The sequence below is a fragment of the Anser anser genome (genome assembly GCF_964211835.1).
Source record: "Anser anser genome assembly, chromosome: W".
Lineage (NCBI taxonomy): Eukaryota > Metazoa > Chordata > Aves > Anseriformes > Anatidae > Anser > Anser anser.
The window spans coordinates 15,294,588-15,313,992 of record NC_139731.1 but is presented as its reverse complement, the minus strand read 5'-3'; the positions used below and the strand labels follow the sequence as shown (position 1 = coordinate 15,313,992).

General features: G+C 41.6%; 1 protein-coding gene across 7 annotated transcripts in view; it reads right to left on the bottom strand.

Annotated features, from left to right (window-relative positions):
- Window positions 1-19,405, bottom strand: part of LOC310888631 (netrin receptor DCC) — a 414,661-nt gene that overhangs the window by 220,820 nt on the left and 174,436 nt on the right. For all 7 annotated transcript variants that reach the window (XM_083815528.1, XM_083815525.1, XM_083815526.1 and 4 more), the window contains 2 exons: window positions 7,149-7,299; window positions 6,638-6,774 (listed from right to left, as the gene is read on the bottom strand). In XM_083815528.1, the coding sequence (XP_083671654.1) occupies window positions 6,638-6,774; window positions 7,149-7,299 (288 nt within the window). The remainder of the gene's footprint in view (window positions 1-6,637; window positions 6,775-7,148; window positions 7,300-19,405) is intronic.

The window sequence follows — 19,405 nt, the reverse complement described above, 5'->3', positions numbered from 1 at the left end:
CAGAATTTCTCTGCAGCCACTGCAGGCTGATCCACAAAATGAATACTTTAAAAATCAGGCTCTGCATAGACCCAGTGCAGTTACCTTTCTATCATTCATCCCCTTTCGAATTCAAAGGGATTTGTGTACGAATATTTTCCCCTTAACCAAACCTGTAGATTATACCATGATAGAGCAATTTTCCTGTGATCAGCCAAGGGTATCACAGAGCTTGTTAGGCATATTTATTTTTAATAGAATTGAATTTAAACACCATTATCAGAAACTGGAAAAGGTTAAGTTTCACTCAAGCGCTTTTTACGAGTGTCACGTGCTGAATAAGTATTTGATACTCATGATGTATGGACAAGAATTACGTTTTCAGAAGGGTCTGAATTAGACACTCAACTCCCATTCCATCTGTGGCCATACCATTACCAGGATGGGCTTCCCTTTACCTGCAAGTTGGCATCCGCCTTATTATTCACAGATTTCATTAAAAAGAAAAGCCACTCGAAAACTTCAAACTGATCAAGAAGCAAAGTAAGATTTCAAACTGGAGTGGGGAAAAAAAACACTACATGGGAATTCTCAAAGATCAGGCTGCTGCTCCCTTCAGTCCATCACCACTACCAGTACCAACCAGCAACCACAGCATCAGCTGGGAAAGGTTTTTGGTAGATACATGTATCATAATACGTGCAAAGTGGATGCTTCTTCCCAACAGAAAAATTAATTCAATGGTGACTTGAATGTTCCCAACCTTAATTCAGTGTTGACTTACTCCGTAAATGATTTAATCCATCCTGAACTTCTCACCCACACGTGTATATAGAGATATCTAGGTATACAAATACACACACAAATAGAAGAGAGACCATTGAAACCCTCTTTTCTACGTCGTTCAACATTCTCGTTATCCAATAAAACAACGCCAAGTCTTGATTCAACCTACAAACCTGTAAATCCTGAAGTTATACTCCAATAGGAAGCTCCACAGATTAATATAATCTTTCCAAGTGGAAAAAAAAATCATTTCATCAGCTTTATATCTGCGTCAGAGATGTTAGCGCTCGCACCTGCCCAAAATATTCTGTCTGTCTCGACAGCACTCAGTCATGCCATGAGCTTTTTGATTCATTGAGGGTGCTGGATAAGCCAGTCGTGCTGCTCAGACTGCTTGGCTGCCTGGTTTTATGTAGTTTAAGGTTAAAATCATCCATCAGAGTGTCAGGCATGTTCGTACATAACAGGAAAACTGCAAATATTTCTTTGCAAAACGCTGCTGATTCCAATACTTGCACTGACTCAGCACTGCTCCAGGGAGGCCAGGAATTTAGTTATGCATATGCTATCTTGTAGCCCTTCTTCAAGTGTCCTATTAATAAAATACTCTTCACACATCAGTCTCAGCAAGGACAGCTCCTCTCCCCTTCCATCCCTTGAATCTGTTGCCACGCTTATGTTTTTCCTCTCTTCATTTGCACCCCTCCAGAAGGCAGAACAAATCTGAGATCAAGAGCAACGGAAATTTACAGTAAAAAAAACCTGTCAGAGCTCAGACAGCTTTACCAGGGGGAAACCTGGGGTATTCTGTGGTGTTTTGCAGTTTACTGTTTGTGCCAGCACAGACCCCCGGTAGTGCCAAGAATTCATCATTTCTGTCAGAGGGTTACGCAGCTCTGCTGGTACTGTGATATTTCATCTCCTAAATACACAAAACCTTCGAATGAAGCAGCTAATAGCCTGTATCCAGTCTCAGAACATCTCCATAACATTATTTTACTGGTTACGGGGTCTCTAGTTGCATTCATATTGGTACTGGGCGACCATACCATTCACCCCAGTAGCACAACCCAACAGTAGGTAAATGATTTCCAATAGAAACGTTTTGTCCCCAGTTCCATAAAATTCGTTTTATACACTGTCCAAATGCATTTTTTTTTCCTGGATGGAAAACCTTACTGCCTCCATGAAACCCGTGAATGCCATTGATTATATAATGCATTCGAAAAATCCTCTAAATAAAGTGGGAGTGACCACAGAAAGAGGTTATTGATCCATCTCCTCCAACACCTTCACCTTAGAAACACTGGATACATTTCCACAGGTAAATCCCTTATTTCCAGAGTTTGGACTGCCTAGCTCACAGCAACACACTGAAAACAAGTCCCTTAGCATGGCCAAATTTCAACATTTGACTTTGATATTCTCAGGTCACGCCACCCCTGATTTTCTCTTATCACACGAGAAAAAGATGTGTTTCATCCGCCTTCTGGAAAAGGGTGCCTGGACAACACCTTGGACTTTTAGGGTTGACTTGGCTCGACAGAGGAGCTGTAGGGACAGCTAACCTCTGTTGCCATGCCACAGACTCAAAATCAGACCTGCGAGAAATATAAAGGATAGTGTCAGTGTTTTAATTTACACTTTTTTTTTTTGGTATTAAAATTTATAATAAAAATGAATGGGAGAGATCGGGTTTTACGTTCATATGTCTCATTTTTGCCTGCCAAAAGCCATCATGGGGCTATCACAGATTACTGCACCAGCTCAGATGTACATACGTCTTGTTCCAGAAATAACTATGAACTCAGAGCAGGGAATAATAGTTTATTATTGTGTTTAATTTCTCCAACCAGATAGCAAGACTCGAGCAAGTTTAACCCATTCCACAGTGCAGGGTCACAAAGGAGCAGATCCCCAAAAATCAGTTTTCTAGGGTTCACCAGCTTGGGTAGAGCTGCTGCAACACCTAACCCCGTGAAGATCCATCCGCTTCTCTGCGGTTTATAATAGTGGATCGTCTGCTATAGTTCAGAAATTATTTTACGATGGGTACAAGGCTGGGTTTGACTGAATATTAGCAGTAGTCTCTAACTGGTTTTGCAAATCTTTCAGTACTCGTGCGTTTGTGCAACGTTAGCTTAAGCAGCACTCAAAGGAAGTGTGAGGAGGTTACTCATTTTTCAGGCTTTCACTGCTCTGTCAAACCACATTACGGTGATGCAGGCTTCCTTCTCAATGCTGCTCTCTACCTAAGTGATTCACACACAAGAACATGATCCATGCCCGCTTTATTCAGTACTTCCCACGACCTTGATCTCCCGATATCCATTTTGCTGGTGGAATTTATGCAGCGGAGCTCGAAGTAAAACAAGAAAAAAAACGGATTTGACTGAGATGCAGAGTGCTTACAATCGTTCATTCTTGTCAAAAAGACCTAGGTGATTTCATAAGCCACTTCTCGCACGGCAGCAAACCTTACTTTTGATGTAGCTTTTCTTCCGCGGTGGCAAAACGAAACCAGTGCTATAAACACTCCATACTAAAAACTCCCTCGTGAAAGGCATTTGTATAGATGACTGCAGTGTGGAAGTATTTTTTAAGTTGCTTATACCTTATACATATGGATGCATAGTAAAATTTAGCAATAGTTTTTCCTCCAAACACCATGTCAGATCCATTTTTTTTTTCTTCAGAAGACGCTGCGCTCTTCCCCTACCGTATTGGCACAGCTATAACAGCAGCTTGCTCTTTGATGCAATCAAAGGACAATCCAAAAAGTAAGCAGGGAGAAAAAGTTCACAGACGTTCAGATCTCATCATACAAATTTACGACCATCTACAAAAATTTTACAGAATTCCATTCTGAAACTCCACCAGGACCTGAAATCCCAGAAATAAGTCCCACCACCAAAATGGGCTGAGTATGTCGAAATAGGATATAGAAAAGTTTTTCCTACATTTATGTCACTTTGAGAACATTTAGGCCACTGAGGTAGGGTGTTTTCTTTGCCAAAAACAGCAGACTTGCTGAATAAAACATGGAAAAAAACATCAAAAACCCTTCTGAGGACATAAAGGGTGTAAAAATAAAAAAAGAGGCACTTCTCAAAGTTAGAAAATACGCAGAAAGGAATTGTAGTTGAGTCTCGTTCATACATCTAATCTTCAAACATTTGTTTAAACTCTAAGTTCCCTAAAGCTACTGAGCACGCAGATGATTTATATATTAAAAAGGTAATCTGCACCAGACCTTTTAATATTCATTACGCAGGGAGACGTGGCTAAAATATTGCCAAAAGGCCACGCTACAAAATCACGATTTCGCAAAATTTATCAGCTCTCCTTGCAAATTCATTCACACCTTGCAATTTTAAGCCTATGTCCAATAAAGAAGTTATTTTTAGCTTTTGAAAGGAACTAAGGAATTCCATTGCGCGGTACACTCCGTTTCTTGCAAACAGCCTCATTACTTTAAAGATCAAAAGCATCTTGCCACCATGTGATGTAACTAACTTTGATCTGACGTCTACCCAGATAGACTTCAGAAGAGATAATTATTGGACTTGATTTTTTTTTTTCCACGTCTCGTTTATCCCTCTTCGCACTACAAATGCTTCAATAATTAAAGGATTACATCAATATTAAAAAATGCAAGTTTGGCAACAAAACGCAGATCAGCGATTTACAGTTTGTTAACTAAACGAGCGTATTAACTCTAAGGAAACACATCTCCGTTTGTATCTAGCACAACAAAAATAAAATTATCAATTTGTTGTTCTTTTTACGAGCTACAACAATTACATGAGAAACTTGGTACGTTTGAGTGTTTCCTACTGGTAAGGATGGATTCAACAAATAAACAGATTTGTAGCCCTGCTATATTGCTCCAAAAAGACAGATATCAGGGGATTGTCATCATCGTCTGCTGAGTTTTAGCCACTTAATAACATTTGAATCCTTTGAACAGTTGCTTATTAATGCAAACATACATGAACACGACGCTTCGCTTTCAGTTGCCTGTCACAAAGGAATGATTTACTCATGAAAACAAGAAACGCACATAAATATTGTGCCCTTTTTATCTGCTCCGAATTTGTAAATTCCTCGCTAACATATGTGAAAAGGAACTTAAAGAAAAAAAATCAACACGGCTCATAGCAACTGCTTCTTTTATATAATACAAACACGGAGTACAATTGAATTGTGCCGTGGCAATGCAGTTTTGGCTTCCTCTTGAGATTGCAAAGAGTCAGCAATTGTGGCGTTTTTCATCCTCGTGCAGTTCTAGGTTCATTCTTAGTACTATCTTGGCATTACGTTTCCTCCTTTTAAAGTTTTTCGTTTCTGTATTCGACCTTGCAGTCGTGTCATATTGCCATCACATACCTCTCAGAACGCTCAAGAAAATGTATGCGCCTTTAATTTCTACATGACACTTACAGAAAAAGGCATAATGTAGCTATGGCTAGATGCATTATACACCAAATGCAGGCAGGAATAAATTTTCCAACAGGTATACAAAGGACCTAGGTGCAAAATTCCGATTAATTTTTACGTGAATCACATGGCCAGAAACAATCTATGCAAGAATCAACACAACGATCGTCCAGCCACAGTTGCTCTTACCAAGAGATACTGCTATTGATACTGATACTCTATTGCTGGGGAGAAATATTAATCTAACTTCTACTTCCCAATCAACTCTCAGTCACCCACTGCACTCTGGATTTGAACTCAACATCTTTCAGTACGACAAGTACATTGCCCAAGAAGTCACCTGCCTTTTTTGTATAATTCCTTATAATGAAAACAATTTCCCAAGTTGAACTTCTGCAATAATAAATCCACGTTTTTATTTTTACCCAGTAAAACAATGTATTCTGCTAACGTACCCAAAGAAACAGAACTGAACCCTCTATCATCAGCAATTATTATATTTTATTACAGCTAGATAAAAGGATATTGTTGTACAAGCACTGAATATCCTATAATCCAAATTAAGGCAGTATTCACTAATGAAAGTATTTTTATGCATAAGCTTTAAAGTCAGAATGTAAAATGAAGAGCACATTGAAATACATTATTGTTTGACTAAGAATCAACTACGTAATATTTTAGATCTGACTGAACAACACTGAGGTAACTCTGCTACTGCTCAAGGGTTTAAATGAAGAAAATAGAAAAAAGGCAGCTCTCAGATTTATACATTTCCTAATTCATTAATAATTGCCATGAAGAAGGCATGTGTGACTTGAGATCTGAGAAAGCAGGTTCGGACAGGAGGGTGCTTCCGTAACATTTAACAACAGGAACCCTCAGACCATCACTGCTGAGCGAGTACTTCCACAAGTTTACTTGAACTTTCGATATTTTGGTGGAAATACTCTAACATACACTGACTTTTCTTACCTTAATATATTGACAGTCACACACGCACCCTGAAGGACCAGCCCTGTTTCCGATCCTAATAATATTGCAGACCCAACCAGGGAAACAGGGCGCACTTGTCGAGCAGCTACAGACCTGATTTTCACCCGTTGTACTTCTCACTGCGCACAGCAGTGACATGCATTTTAATAGCAGAAATAAGGCTTCAGGAAGCAGAAACAGAGGGAAGGACCATTTACAGAACACTATAGCAGTTAGCATCCAATACCATAAGATACTCAGCAACAGCAAGGCTATAGGACACAGAGGATGTATCCAAAGATTTACAGGATTTGGTTTCCATGGGTGTAAATACCTGATCGTTGCGAAGGAATTATACAGTTTACAATTACTTGGAGTTATGGAAATTAAGCCATTGTGAAAAAGGCAATGATTAGAAACATTCCTGGAGAAGCAAAGCAGGAGTAGTTCACGTACTCACCCATCACTGACAGTTCTGCCGAGCCGCTGCTGTTCTCGTTTTTGTAGGTGACGACGCACGTGTATGTCCCTGAATCATCATCGGTCACGTTTGATATGAGTAAGTTACTGCCAGCCAGTAATGAATACTTTTTGGACCTGAAACATTGATATTGTACGTTTGCAGTGCGTTAAGATGGGATCTCTATCCAGCAAAACACACGTCGTAAATTATTCCACAAGTAACTCCCAGCTGCGATTTTTGCTGTTAATAACTTTACACTTCTGTTTTAAATACCAGCCTAATAATCTGTTGTAGCAGGTGACATTTATGATCGAATTCCACCCTCAGATTTGGTGTAGAGATTAATTACATTGGCAGGTAAAAAACTGGGCCAGTGTCATTAATATTTAGGAGAAAATTTCACGGCCTCCAAGTCTACCCCACTGAACTTCAAGCATTACTCAGTGGTTTGCCTTTAATTTGCTCAAGGTAAATGTTATGATATGAAAGGCACGAAGGGGTGAGCTACCTGACGGGGAGCACCTCCTCTCCTCGCAGCCACGTGAAGGTGGGAGGGGGGTACCCAGAGACGCAGCACTCCAAAACAGCATCCTTCCCTTCCATGGCCACCACGTTGGACGGGCGCTGCAGGAAAAATAGTTGCCTGTGCAGATCCGGATCTACAAGAGCAAAAGAGGTAGTTAAGTTTAAAAAAAAAAAAAAAGACATTCTTTTTGTTGGGGAATGGGGCATATATAAAACAGCTGATCAATAACGGCCCCAAGAGACCACACTTTTCACAGATTCTTACTGATGGAAAAAAATAGAAAATCATAGTACAGACATAAAAAGCGTATCAAATCACAATCCTAGAGCCACTTACGCGTTGAACCAAGGGAGCAATTTGCAGGCGGAACAATACCAGCTTTCAGCAAGGTGAGAATGGACTGTTTATAGCCTGGTATTAAAGCCAGGGCTCGGAAAGCCACAGGAAGAGGCACAGCCGCGGTAGGAAAAGAGAGATGTATGTGAGGTTGTAAGTGGTACTGGATTAATGACGCTGTTTTGGAGTTGGAAGAGGGAAGTTCATAAATATGGTGAGGAGAGAGGAGGAAAGCTTCAAGTGAAGGAAAACAGCACATAAAGAAATAACTTGAAAAGCCTGAACAGAAAAGGAATTAGGAGAAATATCAGTGCCCCAAGTTACCCTTTCCCTTACAGAAGGTGTCCACGTGGACATGCCACGTGTCTGAGGCCGTCTCAGATGGCCCTAAACACTTACATGTATAAAACCAAGCCAAGTTCAGGGTGCACGTCTTAGGGTGAGCCAAATCTCTCCGTCAGCACCAACCGGACAGTTTTTAAGACACCCACACTCAGGTAACGAGCTGGCCCCAAATGCCACCCGTGGCATCTGAAATACCAGCAAGCAGAGCCATACGCCAAGGAGATCTGCTGGGTTTGTTTGCTTTTACATGAGTCTGTTCCTCCTCTAAAAAACGCTTTCATTTTCTTATCGCAGATGTTGAAGCAAATGTGCTGGACCACAGCCATCAAACATTACTCCTTGTTTCTGACACAAACATAAAAATTACACAATATAAATGAATATTCCTACCAAAATTAACAGCTACCAGATCTTCCAAAATCATCTCCAAGTAATTAACTGGTTCTCCCGTAGAAGTAGAAAGAAACAGTAAGTAACCGCGTGCATTTCTGACGGATTTACTACGGCATATTTCAACTTCGCACTGGAACCAGATGGACGAGCAGTTTCCAGCCATCAGAAGTACACCTGGCGCAGAAGTTAGCGCGCACAATTCAATAGCTTCAATCTGTGAAGACATCCTACCTGATGTCCTGGTTTTGACTAGGAGAGAGTTGATTTTCCTCCTAGGAGCTGGTATGGTGCTGTGTTTTGGTTTTAGGAGGAGAATTATGCTGATAACACACCGATGGAGGTGTGGGGGGATGGAAGCAAATGTCTGCCCAGTGCTTTGTCAAACCACAGCAGCTGGTCACTGCGATGCCTTTGGTCTATGAATTGCCCAGTACCTCTTGCAATACACACAAATCTTCTCATCCCTTCTTTGTCCAACTTATTCTCATTTAGGACAGCTCCTTTTGCCTCTCACAGCCACCTGTGCCCCAGAAGTGCCTCGCCAGCTGCTTCTCTGCTCTACAAACATGCCAGTGCCCGGAGGAGGGAGGGTGCCACGCTCTGCAGTCGTACGGTGTCATCGCTTCTTGCTCCCTTCAGGATTCACAAACGCCTTGGGTTGCACGTGAACTTCTCTGACCTCTCTAATGATACAGCTGCTAGCTGAAAAGCCACATGGATACTTGGGAAGAGTATCCAAGGACGTCCTTGTAGATGCAGACATCCGCGATTTCTTCTCAAAGAACCAAAATCTTGAACAACAGGACGGTGTTAATGCTTAAAAAAAAAAAAAGTCATCGGCCAAAAGGTCTGCAGACCATGGGCTGCGAGCTTCGGCACGAGGGAGATCATACAAATGATGCTGTACATCCTCTTACACTTGGAAATGGGGTTAAAAATATCACTAAACATGTACTGGGTAAACCCTGTGAAAATATGGATTAATGGCACGACAGAGCTACTTCAGGATCGGGTTGAGTTGTCTGATAAAAGTGCTGAATGTTCCACCAGTACAACCAGTTGTTCCCAGCTCATTACGAAGAGTCTATCAAATGATATTTTTACATCAGAAAGAAAGGAAAAATGAGTGAGATTTTAAGATTAAATGGTCATTAAATCTTTTCTCTCCTAGAGCACAGGCCATGGGTTTACATCCAGCCTGAGCTCAAAAATATGTTCGAATAAAGTGCATTCTTCGAGAGGGCATCCAGTCTTGATTATCAAGATACCAAAGTTCTCGTTATGCCCTTCTCCAGCTGATTAAAGAGCACTTAGTATATTCTCCCTGACAAGGTACTCATAGCCCATAATCAAGCCCACACAATCAACCAGCTACGGGCCAGCTTCGGCGAAGGACAAAGTGCTGTGCTGAAGCCCTGGCTCCGCCGGAGTCATTGACTTCATTCCAGCCACGATTTCATCTCTTATGCGCGAGCGTGTCGTTTGTGGCCTGAACCCAACGCCGCGATGCCCCCATCAACGGGGACGTGCCAGGACACCTCTTGCTCTTTTTCTCACAAAGCTGCTCTCTCTACGCTCCCGAAACCGTTAGCGAAGCACTTGATTCATTTCTCCCACCCCAATCTGCAAAAGTGCTTCGCCGTATGGTTTTGTTTTATCGTTGTTGCTGCTGTTTTTAAACCCAGAGGCTCTCTCCTGGCCTGATCCTGCTCCCCAGAACCCAATTTCCAGATTGGGACAATGCAGTGAGCTGCCCCCACTGCCGGGCCATACAGCCCCATCGCTGCCAGACCCACATCTACGCCGGCAGCAAACGCTACATCAACCTCCCAGCCTGCAGTCAGCCCATCACGTTGCCGGCATTTAATACTGTTGTTTTTAGCATATTTCTACACATTAGCGTTTAAGAACAAACAGATCTACCTAAAACTAATTATGAAGCAGTGAGCTGTAAGAACTTATTTCCCCCAAAACCAAGCAAAACCTCTCGTTTCCTATATAACATTTTTCTTGAGCACACAATGCGGAGTAACGAGGTGCCACCATATATACACTTTTTCCATGCTCGTTAAATCGATGACATAGTTGAAATTTCAATCTACAATAGGATTTGCAAATGTGTGTATGATTTTGATTATCCCCATTATCCTGATAGCTGAGTCTAACACACTATTTGCAAAGAAGGAAATGCCTTCATCAAGCCTTGTTAGGATAAGTCATTTTATCTCGTTTTTATAGATGGTTAATGAAGTAGTTGAGATGTTTTGTGAATCAACTAAAGACCTATGCACGTTCAGCAACATGGAAAGGTCCTGAATTAGTTTTTTCTTCTTTGTGTCAAAGGCATAGCTGCTGTTACACTATCAGCATTATTCCTTCACTGATCGCTCCCAGCAAAACCTCAGATTTGCACCAATACGCAGCGATGAGGGTTGAGGATGTATTTATGCTCATACCAAACTGGTCTAAAGCAAATGGATCTCCAGATGCAACCTATTCCCATCTTAGAGGAAAAATGAAATTGCAAGGAATTCACTCGGATTCAGCTCTGCAGATACAGCTCTCCGGCACACAAGGAGAAAAACCCATTATATTGCAGTATTTTAGCTATGCAGCGTATTAAAACAAATAAATACTTCCATAAAAATGCTGCGTGCCGTTGTACAGCATCTGACTATACGAAGCTATTTGGTGCTACAACGTGCATTTGTAAACATTCCGTTGACAAAAGTCTCCCATCATATCATACCCACGAAATTTTTCTGAGCGTATTTGGATAATATTGGACTCGGCCAGTACGATTTTATGTTTATTGCAGCAGTTTTTATATTGCAAATGGCAGAAGTGAGATGCCTTTAATGTGACACTGATGTGACGGAATACCTCTAAGTGTTCATAGTCCCATTTCTAAATTCGATTAAACGAGATAAAGATTTAGACCAACTAAAACCCAATTTTGCTCTCTCCTGTCGGTGAAGAAAGGCCGGCAAAATTCCCCGACCCGATCTCCCCATCACGCCTAGAGGCTGAACACTTAATCCCAGCGAGAAAGCAAGGGTTATGGGCGAACAGTGTTAGAGAAATCTGTCATTAAAGTGATACCAATCTCTCAATATACAGAATGCATTAAAATGTATAACCAGAATGCAGCCACTACTTGGAGATTTTCCTTTTTTTGCCTCCGTCTCCCAACCCCCTCTAGCATTTCCCTGCTCCATCCTTTCTGCCCTCCCCAAGCAACGCAAACCCGGCTCAGCAGGGCTGTAGGATGTGACGCGACCAAGAAAACAAAAGAATTACGGACGCAAAGATTGTAACATTAGCACTGACACGCATCAGGGTGTGAAGACATTCTTCTTCCTGAAGGAACTTCAAAATACATTAACTAAAGCGCAAGGAGAAATGTGCCAAGTCACTGCTGGAAGATAAGACCGTACATCAGGGGTCCTGTTTGCAGCTTTAACGATGACTTCTTGCGCGACGCTCACTTTGCTCAACCATAATGAAGACAAAAATATTTACACTCCTTTACTTGTTCCTAGGTGAAAGAATAATGTAAGATTTATTACTCTAGGAGTAGATAGGGGACTCGGGTGTTTTGTATTTACAAGACAAAAGCAGGAAGCTTTCTCTCTATCCATTAAAGTTTTAGAGAAGCAGAATGAAGAACTACTCCGCAACTGCATGAGCAGAGCTGAGCCAAAAAAAAAAGAAAGGACACATTTATACTCTTACTTTCAGCTGAGCAGCAGAGCCTTGGCAGACATAGTTTTAGACCTCCATCGTCCTTGAGAAGCAAAGACACGAGCAATTAAAAAGCAGTGGTTTGATCCACGTAGTAACCGAATTCAGAGAAGAACCTAATAAGATTTTAGAAGCAGCCCTATGAATATTAGGAATACAACTCAAGAGGAGAGCCAGCCTCTCCCCCAGCAGCGTTTCACCCTTGTTCTGCTGAGTACCCAAGATCAACCTCCAAGACGTTTGCCACAGGACTGCTTGCTCCAGCCCCTAGTCTCCTATGATGTGGACCCCAGGACTAGTCGCAGTGAAATATTCTTTTCTAAATTCTTCCCCATTTATAACCTCTGCATAGTGACCCACTTTCTTTACAACTCCTCACCTGATACGTGAATATGTCTTCGGTAGGAGATTTCCTTTCTCTCCACTCTTGAACAGAATTGTTACATGGTATATTAGAGAATAAACGATAAAGAATATATCCCTGGCTCTTAGTGAAGACTCCCACTAAAAAAATCTGCTCAGTAATCATTTATATTTTAAACGTAATGACTACAAATCCCATTTATCGTATAGATACCACATTGACATTTGACTTCCTAGAGAAAAGGCATAGCAGAAATCCCCCCAGAAATCTACTATAGCAATGAAAATCAACAAAAAATGTTTTTCATTGGTTTTCATACACTGATATAGACTAACTTTAATTGCATTGACCATTATTTCGTCTCTCAAAGATGACAGGCTGATGGTCCATCATCAACTCAATGATCTATTTGTTTTTAGTATCGCTAGCTCCCTTAGTTTTCTCCTAGACCTCGGCAAACTTCGGTATTCAAAATTTATGGTCAACAATTAATGGTCCAGAGAATCTCTCTGCTCCCCTGGGAGCTACTTTTTATCTGGATACAATGACCTGAAGATGTCTGAGGCACAAGCTTTATAAAACCCCCAAGACAGTCATGGAATAAAACAACTTTTTGCATTTTTAAATATAAGAAATATTTTTGAATAACCAATGCCATAAGTACAAACATTTTTCCAATACTGGTTTAGGAAAAAAAATTGGTATTTCCTGCCTTGCAGGTAGAAGTATTGAAGCAAGTTCCAACTCTTCCACCCATTTATAATAAATTCATATATGTTTGAAAAACGTTTGTACCCTGAACATTACTAATTCAACACCTTTGGTTCCTTCAGCTCTCCAAAAATCCTGCTTTTCAACTCACAGTTACTATTACCAGATTATTTGCTCCGATGTTCAGATGTTTTGAACTTTTTTTTTGTAACCACACTGTTGGGGGGTGGGAATAAGGCTTTAATCAAGACTGCCTTTTCTCTCTGTGTGTTTATTCAGTATTTTATTTGCTGAATAAACACTAAATATACCCACAATAACCATACAAATTATTCCACTTGAATTCTCTCAGGCTGCTAATTTAACTCCTGCACGGGGGAAGCTCTTTTGGTTTAAGAGAGAGCTTTACAAAAGGCAGTGGCTATTAAAGAATTGTCTACGTTTCACTGGCAAATTAGGCTAATGGCCAGAGAAGAAAGCAAAGTGTTCCATGCAATTAAATACAACAAGCTGGAAGTTCATAAAATGGCAGAACCCTTAAATCGCCTCCAACGGTATGAATCCCTACCTCTGATGATCACAGGTGTATAATAGTTATAGTCACTAATGGTTTATTAGCGTTAATCAATTTTCTGTATCAAAAAAATCTAGAGCCACTACCTAGTATAAAATAAATCTCAGCAAAGGCTGTTCCCGCACTAAAAGGGGAATTCTGTGTTTGGGATCCATCGTGGACCGCATTTTTAGAGCCAAGTTTTTGGTAAATTTACAGTGAACTACCTTTGTCTGTACACCAGGCTTGCAAGCCAGCCTGTGGCCCACTAGTTGACAGCATCGGCACCCTCAATCTGGTTTAACATCATTAATTGTATACCAAAAATCTTCCAGTAACAGCTTATTCTTTCAAATGCACATTACAAAATATTCTTCAGACCCTTGTCCAAACCTAAACTTATGCTTCAAGCATCGCAATCAAGCGCTAAAACCAATCCCACTTAGAACAATCACTGAAATCTGCATGTTTTTAATAAATAAAACCACTATTCTGGCAGCTAGCCTGGGAGTGCTGAGCAGACCACACTTCTTGAGTAGATATTATTGTTCTTGTGACTGCACTGATCTGGAGATCGGCTTCTAAGAGGGTACACTGACTGTAAATGCCTCCATCTGCTTGCTCTTTTTTTCTTCCAACTCGGCAAGTTGTTATACGTGGGAAATTTGGTATTTGGATGCTTGGATGCTTTTGTTAATAAAAATAAGCAGAGTAATTGCAACAGTGCTAAGCGAGGCGGCATGGTCTGGTGCAGGTGTGATACGGATGTTCTCAGCATCCAAAGGGCCCTCTCCTAATAACAGGGAAATGAAACCTTCATCAGCCAAGATACCAAACGAGCAGCGCAAGCGATACCCACGCCTGGTCCACAGCTCAGGCCGAGGCATCTGATCCATTTGTTGCTTGGTTTGAAAGCAGGAGGAGAAGCAGCTATCAGCATCCAGCCTGACCGGGTGCTGAGCGCACACCAAGTTTTACCATCAATTCCTGCTTTGAACCCTTATCGCAAGCTCTCTTGAAGCAAATCCAACCCTGATTTAAATGCAGCTGATGGAAAATGTATCACATGCTTAAGCAAAACCAGTAACAGCCGTTGGAATTAAGTGTTTGACTTCTCGATGCTTGCAAGAATATAGTTGCAGGTTTCCAGTCATTACTTCTTTATATGGCTTATAAAAAATTGCAGGTTAAAGAGCCCTTTTCCCCCAAAATACGTACTTACAGACTGCAATAACAGCAATTCTATAAAGATGTCCTGGACAAAGTACAAATTTCCCATGTGTTTACCAAAAGGCAGGCTATGGAAAATAAATACCATAATTCTTTGCTGAACTATTATTAATCAACACTCACTCCCTCAGCTGCTACCTTGAGCGGGAAGCTCTTATTTAGGCGGTATTCGCACGGCAGAAATCCTCCCCAGAGCAGCCTGGGCTCTAACAGAGGCTTTGCACACTTGCGTGCCCGTAAACGAGCGTGCAAATACACATGGTGGGAGTTCAGCTTATACCACGATCCTGACCTTTCTGGGGAGGGGACCCATCTCTGGTACGATGCAGCACTCCCACAGATCGCGCATCTACAAATATCTTGGGTTTGAGAGTAGATTTTTTGTTGGGTAGGGTTCCTGCTGTCATTTTTGTGTATATACAACATAATTATAGATATCTAATATTTATATAAAATATAGATACTATATACACACTAAACAGAATTAGGGCAAGGCATACCCGCAGGAAATGGGCACTGGAGAACCTAAGGATGAAGATGGTTAGATTAAAAAATAAAATCCATAAATGGAGTGTTTGGCCACATCTCCTGGAAATCTGTTTTCATCGAAAGAATAAACAGTGTTAAGCGCTAGCTGCTGAGGTTATGTGTAAATAAGGGAAAGGATTGACTTAGGCAATTATTGGCAGTTAGAGAACGTACAGCCAAACAGAGAGCCTGGGTACGAATGAGAAAAATCTTGATTTTTGCACAGCCTCACGGTATTGTAGAAGAAACTGAGGCTTCAACAGGATTGTGTGCTCGAGTTTAAGCAGACCTTCCTCAAAATTAAGCTAAAAACTATCAAAGAATGGAATTTAGCACATCCCACTCCTCTCCTTTCCCATATGGACATTTACTAAACAGGATGTCCCCAGCTACGATGCCTCCTGTATGTACGTGACCATCCAAATTTAAGCTAAGATAGTGTTACTTACACAAGACCAACTTCTCCTTCCTAATTCTGTCTCAAGACCTTGAGGGATCCGTTTCAACCCGTCCTCGTCGCTGCTCTACCCTTCTCTCCTCGGAAGCACAACGGTGAGGAAGGAGCTACAGCAACCCAACTCGATTTGCGTTAAAAACGAAGGAATTACATGATGTTGTTATTGTTATCTTGCACTGCAGCTCAGCAGACGAGCTCAGAGAGAGAGAAGGAACGTCCACGGCAGACAATAGTACGGTGGCAGATTGCTTTGATGGCTCCTGATAAGCGCAGGATTATTATTTATAAATAGAGAATGAATGGCTTTGAGGCACCAAACTGCTCAACTTTCCCTTTTCGAACGTCGTTTGTATTTCTGAAGCGTACAGACCTCCCAAAGAAACTTGCTAACTAATTCACAGAAGCAACAAATTTAGCTATAAATTAATTCCTTAGCACTGCTTTGTATGAGATCTTTTGCTTTTTTTTTTTTTTGGTACAGTAGTATTGTTCCCTCTAAATTAATTAGGTAAGTGCGTGCAGTTATTTGAATGCGTGCTTCCTCGTTTTTTTCCAGTACTTGCTGAAAGTTTTCACTTGGGACTAAGTTTTCGGAACCCGAAGGAAAAGAAAGCTTCTATAAAAAAAGGTGAAAACGTGCATTTTTAAAATGAACGTGATTCTCCAAACGGCATTACCTTGCGCCAGGATCCCCGTGGGACCAATCCTATCTGCGGGCATCCTTTCTTCTTGTTTTCTGTCCCCATCCTGTTGAGGAGCAGCTGGGTGGGATGACAGCAGCCAGCCAAGGCCATCCACCACAAGCACGCAGGAAGCATCACAAAATATCACCCTCTACTACCCTCAGGGCTTAAGAGAGACATCCGATCAGATGAAGGCAGAGCTAGACCCACGTGTCTAGGAAATACAGAAAGCTTTAAAAGGCATTGTAATTTTGGTAGCCTTATACAGAATGAGCTAAGTATTTTATGAGCCAGTCCCTGAATGCTGAAACTGATTAAAAAAAAAAAAAACAGCTGAAGTGCCTTTTTCAAGGTAAAAAAAACTTCCTGCCAAGTGCCTTGCCCTACCTGCTAGACACTTCGATGCACCTCCAAGCTACTTCTCTTTGGTAACAGAGGTTGAAGGCTTATCACTCTCCAGTTTACAAGGGGAGAGAAACAACAGGCTTGAGTCAGGTAAGGTGAATTTTAATCCTCCCCTTGCCCCCCAGGAGATCAGTAATCCCTTCATCGGAACATTTTGTTTTGCTAACCTCTATCACATCGGATGACAAATGTTTCTACCAAGAGGAGGTGCGGATATTTCCAGACCCACCACAACGTCAAATCAAATCCTTAAGCCACAGGCACTCCGACTGAAAAAAAAAAAAAAAAGAAAGAAAGACTGCTTTCATGTTTATCCCTCGTTTTCTCTTACATTTCGTTTGGAACACGGAAAGAAGATCATAAATTATTTGCCAGGATCGCAGCCAGTTTTGCCACACGTCCTTGCAGAGGTGCCGTGTTTTCACAGCATCTCTCGTCTCTGATCTTGCGATCGCAGATCATAACCGCCAGCTGCGGAGAAGGCACATTTTAAAAATACCGGGATGGGATGTGCTACCTAAGCCTTTTGAAAAAAAGTTTTTTTTGTTGTTGTTTTTGCACTAAGCAGGGGAAAAAAACACCGCCTTCGCTAATTACAGAAGAGGAAAGCTGCAGCTGAAGATAGATTTCTGCCAGCGAGTGAAAACAGGAGAGGCTGAATTAGCAGCAAAGTATCAGAGAGCTCTGAACCATCAAAGCGTGCACACGAGAACCAAATTCCCAAGAGGCTCAATAAGATCTGAATTTTTTTTTTTCAGGAACACCACTCATTTCTTATAAGAGCTGCTGTCTGTTCGCATTATCCTGAAATGAGGCCTTGTGCTGCTTGCCCTAAGCCAAAGTCTGACGGACTCCGCTGGCTCCCTGTTATATATTTTCCTCATTATTTGCTCCAGTGTTTTTCTGGTATAAAATTCGAACATGCTGGGAAGAGACAAACGGATGTGAATTCCCCCTCTCCCCCCCCCCAGGCAGCGTGAGAGGCCGTTTAGCCTCTCAGAAAGTTAACAGCCAGAGCTGTGAAAAGGAAGAAGCACCACCCCAGCCACAAATGATCAGAAATACAGACGAATGGCAAAATAACACTCTGAGACGGCTGAGAGAACTCTTCCAGGTCTGCGTGGCACACAAAGCTCTGTGGCAGTCTTAACTTCAGCCAAGAAAGCTGGAGAAATAAGGTTCACAGGCAGGAAATTTAATTACCATTAATGACCGCAGAAGTAGTGATGCCTCGGTGCCGCCCCATACGTAGGGAACAGCACATGGCTCTAAGGTTCACGGTGATCCCAGAAGACCCCAGAAAAGCTGCCCTGGTACAGCCCTTTAGACAAATCTACAGGTCCATGATAGAGGTCAGGCTCAAACTCAGGTCCCCAAAAAGACAAGAAAAAAACCTGCAGGGAACTCTAAATAAAGCGGTCTTCCTCTGTTGCCAGTTAGTTTGCCTTACAGCTCCAAAAAGGATCAATACCTACCACCATAGCAGAAAGTGAAGATGTGGGCTTGGTCTTTTGATCCTAGGTTTACAGATTATTTTTTTTTTTGTCATATACCAAACAGAAGGAACTTTAACCTCCCAAATCCTATTGCAAAAATCACAAAACACTTCCAGAATGGAGAATTAACTCATCAAACATTGCAGTCCTTTCACAGGACTGATCCTTGCCCTCCTGATTTTTACAGCATTTTGACTTCAGTTCAGAACTCTGAGAACCCTCTTCTGCTGCCTCTCACTTAGTGAGAAATTATGCACACCAACAACATTTGCTCAGCAAAAGCATCTTAAAGAATTTCTAAAAATGCATTTTCCCTGCCCCATTTCATTAGTGGTTACACATCAGCAGGTAGATCTAGAAGGGAAGGAGATTTTGAAGGAATGCCTTTCTTCAAACCACCCTTTTGATGTCCAGCTCTTGATGAAATACTGCAGTGGTAACCATCTCATTTAACTGATGAATTCATTAGATGGAACAGCAAGGTGCTCACTTGGCTGAGTTTATAACACTGGCTGTCACAGTTAAACTGTGTCAGCTCCAAAACTGCAGTCTGTGAAGCTTGGCAGACCTTATCAGGGCTGAAGTATCCAAGTAACCTGACTTTGAGTAGGTAAATTTGGCAGCTAGTCCCAACAGATTGCTTTTCTAGTCACTGGAGAAAGAGGAGCTCTTTCAGTGAGTATTTTCGGACAATAATTTGGGTACTCTGCCCACTGTGAGATAGGAATTACTTGTCTCTCCCCATCAACCGTATAAAGAGACCAGCTTCATACAAATCTAAATGGGGTACCTGAAGTTAGGCAACGTGAATACTTCCCTACAGTGTCAACTCCTCGCCTTTGCATCCAGCTGCTTCTAAAGGTCTCCAAACTCTTCCATGTGAAGAAGAACATGGAAGCTTGTAGAAGGAACTAGAAATTGGGATAAATCAAAAAGCTGCCCCAGGAGGAGCGACTGCAGTTTGAGAACCGAAGGACGTGATCAGACAAATGAA